The sequence below is a fragment of the Myotis yumanensis genome, unplaced genomic scaffold (genome assembly GCF_028538775.1).
Source record: "Myotis yumanensis isolate MYYU_CA2020_CCGP unplaced genomic scaffold, mMyoYum1.0.hap1 SCAF_16, whole genome shotgun sequence".
Lineage (NCBI taxonomy): Eukaryota > Metazoa > Chordata > Mammalia > Chiroptera > Vespertilionidae > Myotis > Myotis yumanensis.
Window position 1 is genome coordinate 16,399,174 of NW_027223767.1, and position 16,582 is coordinate 16,415,755.

Here is a 16,582-nt window from a genome sequence, read left to right on the forward strand (position 1 = left end):
CTCGGGACAGAGACAGGCCCCAGCCTGTCTGAGGATCTATCAGATCACAGCTTGTCCTGGAGCTAAGCAAGCAAGGGATGGGGTGATGGTCTGATACGGCTCCCTTTGCTGTACAGTCATGCAGTGGCGAAGCTGTGACCAGAAAGGCTGGGCTCTTCACTCTTAACTTTGTGTTTATAGAAAACTGGAATCTCAATTCAAAGGCAGATACTACATTTCCTTCAGCATGTTGGGGGCAGTTGCCCCACCTTTGCTTTAACACTGCCCAGTGGCAGAGGGAGCGACTTGGTAAAACACTCATTCGGCTCTACCACCCCATGACTGCTGTAACTGTTAGCAGGTGGGGGCAGATGGATGCCCCTTTTCTGGTCCATAAAATGAGGCCCTCTCTGGGCTGGCCTAGAGGTTAAATGAGAACAGATAAAATTTCCTGCCCAGCATAGTTGCCCAATGTGTATTAGTTTTCTTCTCCATTTCCCTCTGCCAGCAGGTCTTAATTGCCTGAGCTGAACTTTCTGTGGCTTTCATCTGAGGGACTCCTTCCTCCTCCCTAAGTTTGCCTGGGACCACCTCTGTGGAGAGAGAAGGAAGAGGCATTTCCAGTAACCACCCACCTCCCATGGCCAAGCCCTTCGGACCATTAAAATGACAACCTGCTCTTGCTGAATCCTTTGAAGGTCCACCCCTCCCCCCCCCACCCCCCCCCCACCCCCACTATCCCTATATTTCTACTATACTGTAAGCTCCTTGAGGCCAGGAACCTGGCTTTCCTCCCATCCTCCACTCCATGGCACAGGGGTGTTTGGCAAATATTTGTTGAATGACTAAGGACAACCAGCGCAGTGGCAGTGACTAATTCCCAGTTAGCTTGGAGTTGAGATGCCTAAGGGGCTGAATGGGATGCAGAGCAAGGAAGGTCCTAACCCAGCCATGGGCAAACTACGGCCCGTTTGAAATGAATAAAAAAAAAAAAGACCGTACCCTTTTATGTAATGATGTTTACTTTGAATTTATATTAGTTCACACAAACACTCCATCCATGCTTTTGTTCCGGCCCTCCGGTCCAGTTTAAGAACCCATTGTGGCCCTCGAGTCAAAAAGTTTGCCCACCCCTGTCCTAACCTCAGCTCTCTGCTCCTGCTCCAGGGAGGGCAGTGACATGCCAGACTGCGGGAGTGAAAATAGCACAGTCAGGACGAGAACCCCGAGTCCGGAGTCCGAGGCTCGGCTCCACTACTTTGTGCCCTTAGGAAGTTTTTGGACCTTGGCTGCCTCCTCTCCAAAACGAGTTAACGGCACACGTACCACGTGCTCCAGGAACTGTGGCTATAGGGGTACCCCGAACCCAGTAGCCTTGGTCCCTGTTCTCAGTCTGCAGTTCAGAGTGAGAGGCTGATAGGAAATCATGGTTACAGAACAGATTTGTTATCTGAGAAGTGAGCACATGGGACCTGTGTTGTGGGAACAGGTGCACCTAAATCCAACTGGTGGGCCAAGGGTTGATGAAGGCTCCCAAGAGGTGCTGTTGAGCTGAATTTTTAAGAGATAAGAGGGACAAATTGAGCGGAGGAACAGGTATCATTCCAGGTGGAAGGCATTGTGGGCACATGCAGTGAGTGGAGGATGTAGGGTGTGGGGAGAGGCTGAGGGAGAAGATGAAGACTGAATGCCAGGAAGGAGGAGTTGAGGTGCCTATAGAATTGCTCGGGAAAGCATCTGGACTAGATCCAAGGGGTGAGAAGAGCTCATGGGAAGGGGTTCATGGAGGAGAGGCAGCTTTTAAGGAATGGGGCCATGAGACGTAGCAGCACTGAAGTTACCTGCTGTTGATCAGGGAAGGGCAGGAGCCAGGCGAATGGGGGCTGAGGAGCAAAGACAGTGAATACCTGCAGCTTTTTCAGAGGCTTATCTATGGCAGGAATAGATAAGGGCCACAGAAGAGTGTGCTCTTCCGGACTTAGGCAGGGAGAGGTTAAAGGTACAGGAAGGGCAGGTGAGGAAGATTCTGGGTGGGAAAATGAGTCAAGAGCAGAGTCCGGTGTTAAGGAGCAGGTGTGGCCACATGGGCAGTGAACCATGAGACTGCCCTTGTAGGGGAGGCAGCCTCCATTTTCTAGTCAGTGAATCTGGAAAGCTATTTAGTGAGATTAATTATAAACGAAAGAAAGGAAGAAGAATAGAGGAAGTTTAAAATAAGAGTTGAATCCAGCTGGTGTGGCTCAGTGTTTGACCCATGAACCAAGAGGTCACTAGTTCAATTCCTGGTCAGGGCACATGCCCAGGTTTCAGACTCAATCCCCCATAGGGGGCGTGCAGGAGGCAGCTATCAATGTTAATTTCTCATCGATGTTTCTATCTCTATCTCTCTCCCTCTCAAATCAATTTAAACATATTTTTTAAAAAAAGAGTTGAGGGGGTTGGGAAGGGAGTGGAGGTGAAAGCTCAGATGAGGAGAAAACATGTCTAATAGCACCAGGCTTTATTGCCTTATCTAGGAGGTAGAACACTCCTTGCCCCTGTCTACTCAACAAGAATCCAGGAGTAATGGGTATGAACTATGTCAAGTGTAGATTACAGTGACCTTGGACACAACCTGTGGAGAGCGGCTACAGCGTTTGGACAGGTTCAAGCCTGGGACTAATGAGAGGGCACGATCCTCTCTTGGCTTTGCCACATGCAAGTCCCAGCACAATGATAGCCAAAGGCTATAGTTGTAAGCTTGAACCTACGGTCCGAACCTGTGGTCCCACGTGGCTAAGTGATATTGAGTAGATTCAAAACCCACAAGAATGTTGTAACCACGCCCTTACTTTGCCTCATGGAAACTGTCTATAAAATAAAGACTAGGTTTGCAGGCCCTGATACTGTCTCTCCATCAGAGAGGGCAGCGTCCCACCCAGACCCAGCTTTCTTCTCTTGTCTGTCTTTTCCTAATCCTTCACCACCCCCTTAGACTCACCAAACCTGGCCGTGCTGGCACGGCACACAACCCACTGGAAGAGCTGCGAGCCCGGATAGCGGCAAATTGAGGCTGTTTGTATTGGCATTTGCAGCCTTGCGCAAACGCTGATGTTGTGCTAGCCCATTATCTTGTTAGAGCTCTGAAACTACCTTTCGCCAAAAACGCAGAATTCTCCCTTTGAAAACACAGCACACCTTATTTTAAGTTTTTTAAATAGAAACAGTATCCTTGCTTTAAATTTAAAGAGGCATCTGGATTTGCTGCATCTATATAAGCAAAAGCTTTTCCAATTTCCAGAATTAGTCTACTCTTTTTTATTGTCACCTCTGACTGTATTGGCCCAGCTCATATCAACTCAATGCAGCTTTTGGTTGTAAATTAGGGAAGAGTCACATATAAGAAAGGTTACAACCCTAGCTGATTTGGCTCAGTAGATAGAGCATCGGCCTGCGGACCAAAGGGCCCTGGGTTCGATTCCAGTCAAGGCATGTATCTTTGTTGCAGGCTCTTTCCCAGTCAGGGCTTGTGCAGAGGCAACCAGTCGATGTGTTTCTCTCATATCGATGTTTCTCTCTTTCCCTCTCTCTTATACTCTCCCTAAAAATATCCTTGGTTGAGTGTTAACAAAAAAAGGAAAGAAAAAAGGTTATAAAAGTCAGGGGTAACAAGTTTAGCCATCGGGGAACCTGGAAGAGAGTATGTTGATGCCGGTTTTTTAAAATTTATTTGTTTATTTATTCATTCATTCATTCATTCATTCATTCATTCATTTTTGGTCTTTTCTGGATGTATCCTCTTGTTTCTGAGTTGTAAGAGAGTGATGTAGTCCCTTTTTGCCAGTGCCCCTGACGAGGCCAGCAGCTGATCTGGCAGCCTGGGAGTCCATGGGAAGGATTGGAGCTTACAGCCCTTTGCTTGTCTGTCCAGTTAGGTTTGAGTTGGTCATATTTGTGTTCATTAACATTTGAGAGCTCTGAAGGAGGATGGCAAGTAGATCCAGAGGAACAGTGGCAAAAACGGGCTGACCAGTACTAGGCGAGTTGCCGAGCTCTGGCCTCCGTCACCAGAATGGTGAGCCGCTGGTGAGGGTCATGGGCCACATTTGCAGAGGCCAGAGTCCTTCCAGGCCCTCTTGTTCGATGTCAGGAGCCATCCCAGTGCACGTGAGTCAGGCTTCTCTGTGGGTTATCAACAGGTAGGGCACCAGCTTAGAGTGGGAAAGAGCATGTAATGGCCAGGGGTGGGCAGCCTGTATATTCCTCCAAGTTGGGGTGGTCCAAGTCCCCACGATCTCTGTGTGTAGGGTTGTCTGGTGCTGGGTCACTAGGGGGACCAGTTGTTCTCACACACACACAGTGGGGCTCCTTGGCACCTGGCTTATACAGCTTCCTGGGGACACCAGTCCAGTCTCTGCTCACGCCTCCACTGAAGATAGAAGGAGAGGGACTTAGAAGCGTGAACTAGTGAGTCTTTTGGGGGAGGGGGTGGGGGAGGAGGAAGCAGTGAGCCATCTTGACGTTTTCCCAAGGCGGAGGTCTGCAGTGTTCAGCCCCTGAACCTCGTTCTCTCTCCTTTCACCAGCTTCCCCTGCCCAGGGCATTCTCCTGGCACTGCTCCCTGGCCCCGCCCCACCCTGTGCCTTCCTGGGAGGCAGCACTCCCTGATTTAGCAGCAACACCAGTGAAAGGCTTTCTCCCACTGGCCTGTGAGCTTCTCAGAAGCAGTGTCTGCTCTGATTCTCTCTTCCCTTCCCACTCCATCCTAGTGCCTTGATCTTAGGGTCTTGGGCACTTGGGTAGGGTGGACAACTGAGGCAACAACAAAAGGCCTGGCGGTCAGCCTTCTCTGAGAGGCCATTTCTGACCCTGCCCAGGTGCAGTCCTTGATGTCACCTGGTCCAACATAGCTGAGCCAACCTCCTGTCCTGGGCAGAGGGAACCCACCTCATCTTAGGGTCCTGAGTACAGCCTCCCATGGACTCACAAGACTTGCAGAGAAAAATGAGATTCTTGGAATTGGTGCCCATGTAGGTTCAAGTGCCTGGGGCCAGAATCACTTGCTGTCAGAGAAACTGCTGCCCAGTTACCTTACCCAAGAGCAAGGCTGTCAGGGAAGGGCACTGAAACGCCACCTCCTTCCTTCTAACCATCCATCCCATCGCAGTGACCTGTGCTCCACACCCAGTCCCTCCTCAGGACTCGCTACTCCCAGTCTCCAGGGAGGTATGTACATGTGGAAAACAATGCATTGGCTTGAAGCTCAGGGATGGGGCCAAGCTCCTTGGAGTTGGTCTGGAAGAGCTTTGTGGGGAAGGCAGAGCCTAAGCAACTCAGGGAAGTAAGAGGGCGCTACACAAAGACAGACACGGCTGTGAGGACAGAGAGGGAGGCAGGTTCTCCAAGGGAGCAAAGTCAAGCATCTAAATGCACTCAAGCCTTTGGGCCCCTCCCAGGCGGGACCAGTGCTCTCTGAAGCCACCTGCATTCAGGCTTGTGTTCCCGCAAGGCCCACCTTTGTCCCAGTTCCTCTCCCTAAAGTGAGGGCCCCTCTTTCTGGAGACATGATAACCCTGGAGGGGCTGCCTCTGCAAAACTGGTGGCCAGGAGAGAAGAGGTTTTCCTTCCTGCTGCCTTCACCCCTGCTGCCCTGAATTACGGTGGAGGGAACATGTGATGTACACGGTGGCTGGGCCTGGAGAAAGCTGCTGGCTTTGACACAAGAAATCGGCCTCAAGGAGAGCAAAGAGGTGTGCCTCGCCCCATAGAACAGAGTAGATCTACACAACGGGGCCCTTCTTGCGGAAGCCACAGCAGGTCTCCCTGACCCTCAGTGACCTGGGCTCGCTCTTTGAGGCCCTCGAGGCTGGGCGTTTGTCTAGTTCTGTCTCCTTGTCCCCTTATCAGAGCTAAAGGAGATTTGAGGGACTTGAACTGTATTTAAATCCAGGCTGGCCTGATCATTAAAGCAGGAAAACAATTTTTTTCCTCTAGTTTCCCCAAACCAACCTGGAATATCCCCTGTGGCATCTATTCTAATCTGGCTCACTTCAATTCTTACAGGCAAGGACTTCTCATCTAGGTACCTCCTGGAATTCCTCAGAATTTGCAGTTCTTAAGACGGTACCTCAGGGCATCAACGCAAGTGGTTATGTCCACCTCCTCATCCCTCCATAAGGCAGGAATGATTTGTGCTGACAAATAGGAAACGAAGGCCCTTGGATGGATGAACAGGCCAAAGCAAGAAAACAGTGCTTGTGACTTTTCATTCCCTGCCAAGGGTTCTTCAGCAGGGTCTTTGGGGAATTAAAAAAAGAAAGAAAAAATGGCCAGATCTCAATCCTAATATTCTCACCCAGTTGCCTGCAGTAAGGTCCCACCATTGGTAATTTTAAAAAATTGCCCAGAAGATTCTAACATGTAGTCAAAAGTTGAGAATCGCTATCCCAGGGCACATGTATTTTGAAAAAGTTCCCCTGGGTTAACAATCAACTTACTGCCTCCCTGAACCACAGGATGAGCTAGGAGTTGGGTTTGGGAGCGGCAGAGGCAGCAGAAGGGAAGCCTGCTCACCTCGTTTGGGAACACCAGAACCTGCTACCCCTGGCTGAGCTCCACTCCGTGTTGCATGGTGGAAACTTCTTCTTCTCTTTCAGTTGCTCTTTGTCTGCCTCCAAGCCTTTGGTGATCATGGCTTCTACTTGGGTTAGTGCCGAGGTGGGGAGCCCATCCTTTCCGTAGAACCTTCCAATCACTCTTCCTGTAGTGATAGGAGAGCTGCTGTCAGAGCGGGCAAGGGGGGGGGGGGGGGGGGGGAGGGTGGGGATGGTGTGTGTCAGGGGGAGGCAGGAGTTGATGCTTGGCTTCTCCCGCAGTTTTAATACTGCCCAGCTTCCCAGGGCTTCTGGGGTCAGGGCTCTAGTGGAGCCTGCTGGCTGCTTATTTCTTAAGAACTCATATTGGAGGACTTGGGCACCTTCTATCCCAATGTTTCAACATCGTACAAGACTCCAGATAGAAGCATCCCTTTTGTACTTGTAGAGTCTTCTGAGGAAATTATCAAACGTCTCACTTCCAGACATCAGTCCCCTGAGAGTGGAACCATGTGATTCATTTTCAATGCTCCACAGTGCCTGAGGCACACAGTAGGTGTTCAATAAATGTCTGACAAATAAATGGCCTTCTGTGTAACATTTTTGTGGCTTAATTCTTCCCAAAATTGAATTATTTTATCATATATAGCTATAAGTTAATTACTTATTAAGCAATTACTTAGTGGCAAGTGCTATGCTAGCACATAACTACTATTTTCTTAATCCTCATAACCCTATGAGAAAGTAATCATTGTTCCCCTATTCACAGGAGAGACGGGGGAGGGGGGTGTCTATGAAACTAGTGAGTGGTTCTGAGCCCGCACATGCTTTCTTCCCTGCGCTGCCCCCCCCCCCCCCCCCCCCCCCCCGTTCTCTTCTTGCTCAGTCCTATGGACATATTGGGTGGAAATTGGTTTTAGTTTAAAATCCATGCCAGAATTTGTAATGGTCTAAGCTATGGCAGCAGCCAGCAAGTGGCCGGAGAGCCTGTAGGCTAAAGCTACAAAGGGCTCAGGTCTCCTCAGGGGCAGGAACTTTCATCTTCAAGTCCTGAGTGTAAGTGACCGTCACAGGGCAAGAGAAGCAGCAGAAAGCACTTCTAGAAGGTTTGACCAGGGAGGACGAGGTAGCTGTGTATACTTGCCCAGCTGTGCCTGTCCAACCTCTCCAGGCCCTGAGCACTTAGATCCCAGAGCACTTACATAGAGTGTTCCCAAGATTCAGTTCTTCTTCTCAAGTTCAGCTCCCCATTGGGACTTTTCCAGTTGTATTTGTATCACTTCTGGCTTTTGTTATTTGGATTAGGAGCCTTGGGTCTCTCTGATACCCCCTCCTTCACACCCAAATGCATGCTTCCATGTGCTCATGTCCAATCCATTAGCGACTCCCTAATTCTGTCCTTTTCCATTTTTACTGCTACCACCCTAATCCAAACTCTGGATTACAATAGCCTCCCAACTGGTGTGTCTCCCTCAGCTCATCCCTTCCCAGAATTCTTTCTCCACAAAGCAGCTAGGTGAGCATTTGAAAAAATGATAATCATGTCACCTCCATGCTAGGTTTAAACCCTGCAATGGTTTCCTAAAACACGCGGATAAAGTACAAACTTCTTACCAAAGCCTCCAACACTCTATAAGCATCTGGCTTCCCTTTGCGTTCTGAGCCTCTTCTCAAGCTGTCCCTTCCTCATTTCCTGCCGGCTCCTGCCCACTGGCCTCCTGCCTTGACCATGTTTAGCTGCCTCCACCTCGGCCTGAAAGGCTCTGTCCAGATCTCAGCATGGCTGCTCCTTCCCGCCTTCCAGGTCTCACCTTATGTGTCATCTCCTCTGAGAGGCCTCCCTGACCTTCTTCTCTAAAGGGGCCACACCCTCCCAAACCTGCACTGCATTAGCGTTTTAGTTTATTCACAGTCCTATCTGGACTTGCTTGATCTGCTTACTTATTTATGATCTATCTCTCCCTACCATGAGGCCCCAGCACTCAAAACAGCTTAGTACAGAGCTTTCATTTTACATGCTTGTTAGATTAAATGAAGGGTACAGGGCCCTAGTCCCAGGCCTGCAGTCTAGAGTTGGCCTGGCACAAGAATTTCTCCTATTGAAGGTCTCTATGCATGGTGACAGGCTATCTTGTGGCTTTTAGGCATGCGACCCAAAGAGAGGGCAGAAGCAGTAGTAGAGGCAATAGAGAGAGTTGTAGTAGCTGCCTCGTGAGAATGGTGGTCACCACTGGCTGAGTCTCCAAGTCGGTGCTATATCCAGAAAACAACAAAAGACATCTCATTTTCCCTGGAGACCTGGCCAGGTGGCTGCCAATATGGCTTTCTGTTTGTCTTCACCTCACTCTGCACCCATATATACACATTCATCCTCGGATGTGTCCTGAGGGTTTCTGATGCCCTGTAAGAGCCTAACACAACCCCCTCCTATAGAGTGAGCTAACAGAGGCAGGCACTGCACTCAGCTCATCCCTGGTCCCCACGAGGACCAGTGCCAGAGCTTATGCATAGTAGATATTCAAACATATCCCGACTCAACTAAAACCCTTCTGAAGCATTTCCAACCATATGACCCCCACCCTCCTCACATACATCAACACTCTTCAAATAAGACTAGTTCACTCATCTCACCAAACACCAATATGACACATTTGGTCTGTCATCCTTTGCCCACTCACAGGACTCCACCCTTACTCTTTTGTGTTGAATTTTCTTTTCCTTATTAACCCAGTAATGTTTCAACCTTGGTTCAGCAACCTGGTGGGAAAAGGGAGAACCAAGCCTTTGGAAGGGCAGATGGATAGAGGCCAGTTCCTTCCATGGCAGACATGGCTGTGGTCTAAGGGATGAACTGGGACAGCCTGGGTGAAAACAGAGAAGGGGTGCTACAGGTTGGGATGACAAAGGCCAACAGTGGCTGGTGTGGAGGAGCATGGGGATGAAAACAAAACCTTAGAAGTTACTAAAAAAGCCTTGGCAAGTTGGATGTGTAGGGAGCAGAGGAGTTAGTAAAAATGGCAAGGTTTTCAGAAAAGGTAACCCAAGTAGTAATGACAGAAGCATCACTCAGAGGCCTGGGGGGTGGAGGAGGAACTTCCCATGTAGACCTGTTCCAAAGGTGAAGACACTGACGTTCCTCAGGAAGTCAGCTGGGTCCGAGTGGGGCTCCAGTGAGAGGCTGGGGCTGCAGTCGATGGGAAAAAGGGCTCCAACCACCCCAGTTTCTGTGACTAACATTTCTCTAGGTGTCTTCCCATTTAAAAGGCGAATTCCCTCCTGCCTCACCAGTCAACAGCAAGGGCAGTGCCCTACACAACTGGCTCTAACACGTTTGATTAGCATAACTTCCCCCCGGGACACAATTCATTAAGGATGGACATAGTTTAATGTCTCTCTCCTTAGAGGACAAAGTAAAAGGATATCTGTCAAAACTGCACATGAACTTGGGCTTCAAGCCTTCCTGCCTGCTGAAGCCAGATGCCCGGAACGCTGCGAGACAAGAAAGCTGCCCTCCTGGAGCTGGTTGGTGAAGCATGGTGCAGGCAACTGGCTTAGGGCAACAGAGGCCAAAGCAAATGGGCAGGCAATACTTTCCCAAGATTAAAAGTGAGGGACCAGGTGCCCGAGCCATTTCCTTCTGGGACTCACTGCCACACTCCCAACTAGAGTTTAAGGTGAAAAGTCCATAGGTATTTTTCAGATTTTAACCTTGAGTCCAAGCCCCAAAGAATTCTAGGCCGTTAAAAAAATTGCAAGAAAAAGAAATGAAATCTTTGGAAATGGCCTGTGGGATACCTACCAACAAATTCGTAATTCTTCTCATAGAATGATAGCCAATTTTGAAGTGTCAGCATCTCAGAAAATGACAAGTCAGACACATCATCCACAAGGCCTGCTTCAGAGTAGTCCCCAGTCACAAACGCTCTGGATGCGTCTCGGCCTGCAGCAGACATGTTTCCAGTCGGTTAACTTATAAGTCGCTGATATCGTACCAACTCAAGAGTCTATTTCCTGAGAAACATCTGAAAACCCCCCTGTCCACTCCCAAATATAATCCCCCTCCTCTGTCACAGATGCTCGTGGACCTTGGACACACATTTTGGCATTTATCACATTCTTTCATCTACTTTCAGCAACGTTCAGTACAGCTGACCATGTCCCTCGGCTTCCATGACACTACACTCTGGTTTTCCTCCTACCTCTCTAGGCATTTTCTACCAGCCTCTGAGATCAATCATTGTCCACTTCCTCTACTCCGTCCACACCCTCCACTTGACAATCTCATCCACTCCCGTGGTTTCAAATACCACCTCTAAACCAAAAATTGCTAAATGTGTATCTTTAGCTCAGACTTCTCTTGAGCTCCAGACCTATATATCCAATTGTCTACTCAGCATCACTTACATGTCATCACAAGTTCAAAATGTTCACACTCAACTAATGGTCATCAGCACCCCAGCCCTAGGAAAATGCATCTGTTCTAGCATTCCCTAGCTCAGTAAATATCAACCAGTTGCACAATCCAGAAATGCAGTCCTTGACATCTCCTTCATCCCTCACATCCTATCAGTCCCCAAATCCCATAACCTAAATAGTGCTTATATCTACCTTTCTCCATCTCCCACTAAGCAAGCCCAGGCTGTCATCATTTTTCATCTGAACTACAATAAACCCCTAGCAGTTCTTTTTTCTTTTTTTTAAAAAAATATATTCTATTGATTTTTTACAGAGAGGAAGGGAGAGAGATAGAGAGCTAGAAACATCGATGAGAGAGAAACATCAATCAGCTGCCTCTTGCACATCTCCTGCTGGGGATGTGCCCGCAACCCAGGTACATGCCCTTGACCGGAATCGAACCTGGGACCTTTCAGTCCGCAGGCCGACGCTCTATCCACTGAGCCAAACCGGTTTCGGCTGCAGTTCTTTATATAGTCATTCTTTCCCTACTGATCGATTTTTCATACAACACTTAGATTATTTTAACCACAAATTGATCAAGTCATTCTGTTGCTTAAAAATCCTCAGTGACTTCCTTCTGCTCTATGATATCAAAATTCCATAACATGCCATTCAGAACTCTGCACCAGCTGCCACCAACCTTGCCTTCCCTCTGTGCTCCCTGGCCTCTGGTCACAGCAGTGTGTGTTCCCTTTTACACTCATCACAAAAATAATTCATTAATTATGTGACAACTACTGAATTTTTGTCTTTTCTACCTGTCAGCAAATTTTATAAGGGAGCTTGGCTCAGTGGATAGAGCGTCCGCCTGCGGACTGAAGGGTCCCTGGTTCGATTCTGGTCAAGGGCATGTGCCTTGGTTGCGAGCACATCCCCAGTGGGGGGGTGTGCAGGAGGCAACTGATCGATGTTTCTCTCTCATCGATGTTTCTAGCTCTCTATCCCTCTCCCTTTCTCTCTGTAAAAAATTAATAAAATAGATTAAAAAAATTTTATAAGGGAAACACGAAACTCCTTTAGTATTGATTACTCAGTGTGTGGTAGTGTCTGTTCTTTAGTACATTCTCAATAAGTATTGACTGAATGAAACCCAATTGATTTTCAAAAAGACTGTTAAGGCAATTCCAAGAGGGAAAGAATAGTCTTTTCAATAAGCGGTGCTTGAACAACTGAATAGCCACATGCAAAAGAATGAAATTAGATCCTTATACCATATGTAAAATGAACTCAAAATAGATCAATGAGCTGAATCTATGAACTAAAAACTATAAAATTCTTAGAAGAAAACATAGGTGAAAGTCTTTGTGACCTTGGATTTAGCAATAGTTTCTCAGGACACCAAAGCGCAAGCAACCAAAGAAAAAAATTAGTTGAACTTGATCAAAATTAAAAAATTTTGTGCTTTAAAGGACACTATCAAGAAAGTGAAAAGAGCCCTGACCAAGAGCCCTGATGCGTGCGGCTCAGTAGCTTGTGCATTGTCCTGTGCACCGCAAGGTCACTGGTTTGATTCCTGACTGTGGGTTCTGTCCTAGTTAAGGTACCTGGGATGCTCAAGGGAGAAGGCAACCACTTGATGTTTCTCTCTTCCCTCTCCCTTCTCCTCTCTCTAAAATCAATTAAAAATATTTTTAAAAATATCAAGTTACAAAAAAAAAGGTAAAAAGACAACCTACAGAATGGGAGAAAATACATGGTGTCCCCCCAAAATGTATACACACTTTTTTTTTTCTGATAGCTCAACTGATGTTTCTTTTCAGATTTAATCCATTGGAATGACTAACTATTCAAAGTGTGTATACATTTTTTGGGACATCCTATATTTGCAAATCATTTATCAGCATCCAGAATATATAAAGAATTCTCACAACTCAAAAATAAAAAGGCAACCCAATTAAAAAATGGACAAAGAACTTGAATAGATATTTCTCCGGGGAGGACATACAAATGATCAACAAGCAAATTAGTTATTAGGGAAATTCAAATAATCAAAACCACAATGAGATAGCACTTTCAACCCACTAAAATGACTATAATAAAAAAGACAACCATTCAGTGAGGAAGTGGAGAAACTGAAACTCTAATACACTGATGGGAATGCACAATAGTGCAGCTACTTTAGAAAACAATTTGGAAGTTTCTCAAAAAGTTAAACATAGAGGAGCCTGCAGGAGGCAGCCAATTAATGATTCTCTCATCATTGATGTTTTCTTTCTCCCTCTCCCTCCTTCTCTCTGAAATCAATAAAAACATATGTCTTTGAAAAAAGATTATTTAAATAGTTACCTGGCAATTCTACACTCAAGAGAACTGAAAACATGCCTACAAAAAAGCTTGCACATGAATGTTTTAGCAGCATTATTCATAATAGGTAAAAGTGAAAACAACCCAATTTCCAACAAATGAATAAACAAAAGTGGTATATCTATACAATGGAATATTATCCTATATAATAAAAGGCTAATATGCAAATTGAGCAAACAGTAGAATGACCAGTCGCTATGATGTGCACTGACCACCAGGGGTCAGATGCTCAATGCAGGAGCTGCCCCCTGGTGGTCAGTGTGCTCACACAGGGGGAGCACTGCTCAGCCAGAAGCCCTGAGCCAGGCTCATGGCTGGCAAGTGCAGCAGTGGTGGCGGGAGCTTCTCCCACATCTGCAGCAGCACTAAGGGATGTCTGACTGACGGCTTAGGAGCGGGCCTAAGCTGTCAGTCAGACATCCCCTGAAGGCTCCTGGACTGTGAAAGGGCACAGGGATCCCCCCCCCCCCCCAGTGCACAAATTTCATGCACCAGGCCTCTAGTTTGACCATAAAGAGAATGGAACTCTAATAGGTTTGGCTCTGTAAATACAGTGGTGGCCTGCGGACGGAATGGTCAATTCCAGCCAAGGGCATGTACCTCGGTTTCAGGCTCCTCCCTGGCCCTGGCCCTGGCCCTGGCCCTGGCCCTGGTAGGAGGCAACCAATCAACGTGTTTCTTTCACACTGATATTTCTCTCTGTCTTTCCCTCTCTCTAAAAATCAATGGAAAAATATCCTTGGTGAGGGAAAAAAAAAAAAAGGGAATGGAGTACTGGTACATACTAATATACCACGGACGAACCTTGGAAACATTGTGTTAATTGAAAGAAGCCAGTCACAAAAGCCACATATATGATTCCATTTATATGAAATGCCCAGAGACAGAAAGTGGATAGTGGTTGTCGAGGGTTGGGGGATGGAAGGGAATGGGGAGTGACTGCTAATGGATGTGGGTTTTTTTTTGTAGGGGGTTCGATAAAAATGTTCTGGAATTAGCAATGTCTGCACAACTTTCTGACTATATTAGAAACCACTGAATTATACATGTTAAGGGGGGTAGATTTCATAGTGTATGAATTATATCAATAAAAGGTAATAAAAAGATTGACTGCACAAATGAATAGACGAACCTAATCTGCTTCTCTTCTAGCCTGTGTGGGCAGTGGGGAGCATGTTGTAATCTTTGGCACAAGGCAGGCTACACATTAGTGGTCAATAAATGGACGCTGAATGAATAATGGGCACCGAGGAACTCTGTAGACAGCAGAGCACACTGCAGAAGAAACACCACCCAGAAGGGGAGGGTTTTATGCTCACACTTGTGGATGTAGCCATGACAGCTGCATCAGGGTGGGGCAGGATAGTGCACCCAAAAGTGCCCTCTCCTCGCAGGTAAACTAAAACCTCCGACTCCAGTCCCAGCTCCACTTCCCCTGCTCAACTGTTTGAGGAGCTTGGCAACACCAACTGAACTTGATTCCCTTTATATGCTTCTTCTGTCTCTTAAGTTCTCCCTAGAAACAGGGAAGTGGCTTGTATTTAAGTACCAGAGGCAGCTTCCCAATTTCCCTAAGATAACGAACAAGTGGAAAAATGCTCATTTAATATCAGCCTTGTCACTGGCCTTAAGCTTGCTCTGCATTTTTTTCCCCCCTCTTTAAACCTGAGAGGTGGTCATTTCTTGGGGCTGGTAAGGCAACATCTACAAGTAATAAGCTGGTGGTTTTCGTCTAACTCAGTGGTTCTCAACCTTGGCTGCACATTAGAATCACCTGGGAATCTTTTTAAAATCCTGATTTCTGGGCCTCATCCTCCGGAAATTCTGTTTCTTTGTTACTAATGTTGTGGCCCCACCCCATAACAAAGAAACAGCATTTCCGGAGGATGAGGCCCAGAAATCAGGATTTTAAAAAGATTCCCAGGTGATTCTAATGTGCAGCCAAGGTTGAGAACCACTGGTCTAAGTCCTGTTAGCTGTGAGGGCTTTAGGCAAATCACATCCTTTAATCCCCTCAGCTGTAAAACAGGGTCGGCAGAGCAAACTTAAACCGACACCTGTTCTTTGGTAACATACACACAGCTGTGAGTACTGAAGGGCTGCAAAAGGTGGCCAGGCTCTTGCCAGCGCTCTAACCTCAGAACCTTCTTTAAGGCAGGCAGACAAGTGCATCTGTGCCGGAAGCAAGACCTACTCAAGCCAAATGCACTACTTTTAGGGGAAAGGTGGGTCCGGAGGAATTGAAGAGAAGGTTGGCGTCAGCAGGGTCTCCTTCATCTCTGCGCCCCGAGAGCCACGCAGTGTGGCACAAAGCAGGTGCCCCTCGGGGGCTTCTGCCGGTGGGTAATGGGTGACTAACAAGAGGCAGGAGGCGCGCTTCTCCCCGTAAGTCAGGAAGAAGGACATGGAGACGAGAGGCCGCTAACTGCTGGCCATAGTCACGCCGAGTCAGCGAGACTGGGAGGGCCGAGCCGCAGAGCCCGGCCCCCACGCTGGCCTGATGAATACGGGGAGGAAAACAGCAGATGAATGAATGAATGAATGAATGAATGAATGCCGCACAGGCGGCTACCCGCCTGCGTCCGAGCACGAGAGGGCACGAGCCGCCGCGCTGGTACCTGCGAAGCCGCTATAGGGAGCCCCAGGCTCGTAATGCCTGCGGCCGGAGGACACATCGTAGACGCGGCCGAGCAGCGCCAGGTAGAGGCCTGGCTCCTCGGGGCCGCCGCGGTGGCGGGCCAGCTCCCCGGGTGTGAAGAGGCGACAGCCAGCGCGGGGGCCCCACCAGCCCGCCAGCCGCGCTGCCACCGCCGCGGCCGCCGCCACGGCCAGGCCCAGGAGGAGCCCGCGCCCGCCGGGCCGCAGCATCGACGGCCGCCCGCCCTCCGCTCGGTCAAGGTGGCCGCCTCTCCGCCCACAAGGAAGATGGCGGAGACGCTGGTCGTGACGTCACCGGCGTCACACTCTCTCCTGTCCGCCCGGGACGGAGGGGACGCGGAGGACTGAATGGGAGAAAGTCCAGGTAAAGCTCACTTCCTGGCTCCTACTCTTTCTCGTGCCTTTTCAGGAATTGAGCGGCGAAAGGGCCTTCTGGGCCTGCCGGCTGTCCGCCCCTAACAAAGACCGTGACCACGGAGGCCAGGGGACGGCGCAGACGCGACAGCAGCGCCTGCTCGTCACTCGCAGTTCCGCCCTTTGCCGACACCGTCCTCCGCGGCTGTCGCACGACAGCGGGTCGAGTCCGCTTGACGGCGCCTTAGCGACAGCAG

The 16,582-nt window shown here is 48.5% G+C and overlaps 1 protein-coding gene across 3 annotated transcripts; it reads right to left on the reverse strand.

Moving 5' to 3' along the window:
* Positions 1-752: 752 nt before the first annotated feature.
* CYB5D2 (cytochrome b5 domain containing 2) lies at positions 753-16,554 on the reverse strand. 3 transcript variants are annotated; one of them, XM_070393129.1, is made up of 4 exons: positions 15,932-16,196; positions 10,351-10,491; positions 6,532-6,718; positions 944-4,387 (listed from the first exon to the last, which is right to left on the reverse strand). In XM_070393129.1, exons 1-4 carry the CDS (start codon positions 16,179-16,181, stop codon positions 4,171-4,173), a joined length of 795 nt encoding a protein of 264 aa, XP_070249230.1. In that variant the 5' UTR covers positions 16,182-16,196; the 3' UTR covers positions 944-4,170. The 3 variants fall into 3 exon arrangements, with proteins under 3 accessions (XP_070249228.1, XP_070249229.1, XP_070249230.1); XM_070393127.1 differs by lacking the exon at positions 10,351-10,491 and having other exon boundaries at positions 753-4,387; positions 15,890-16,554; XM_070393128.1 differs by lacking the exon at positions 10,351-10,491 and having other exon boundaries at positions 753-4,387; positions 15,932-16,551.
* Between the last annotated feature and the right edge of the window lie 28 nt (positions 16,555-16,582).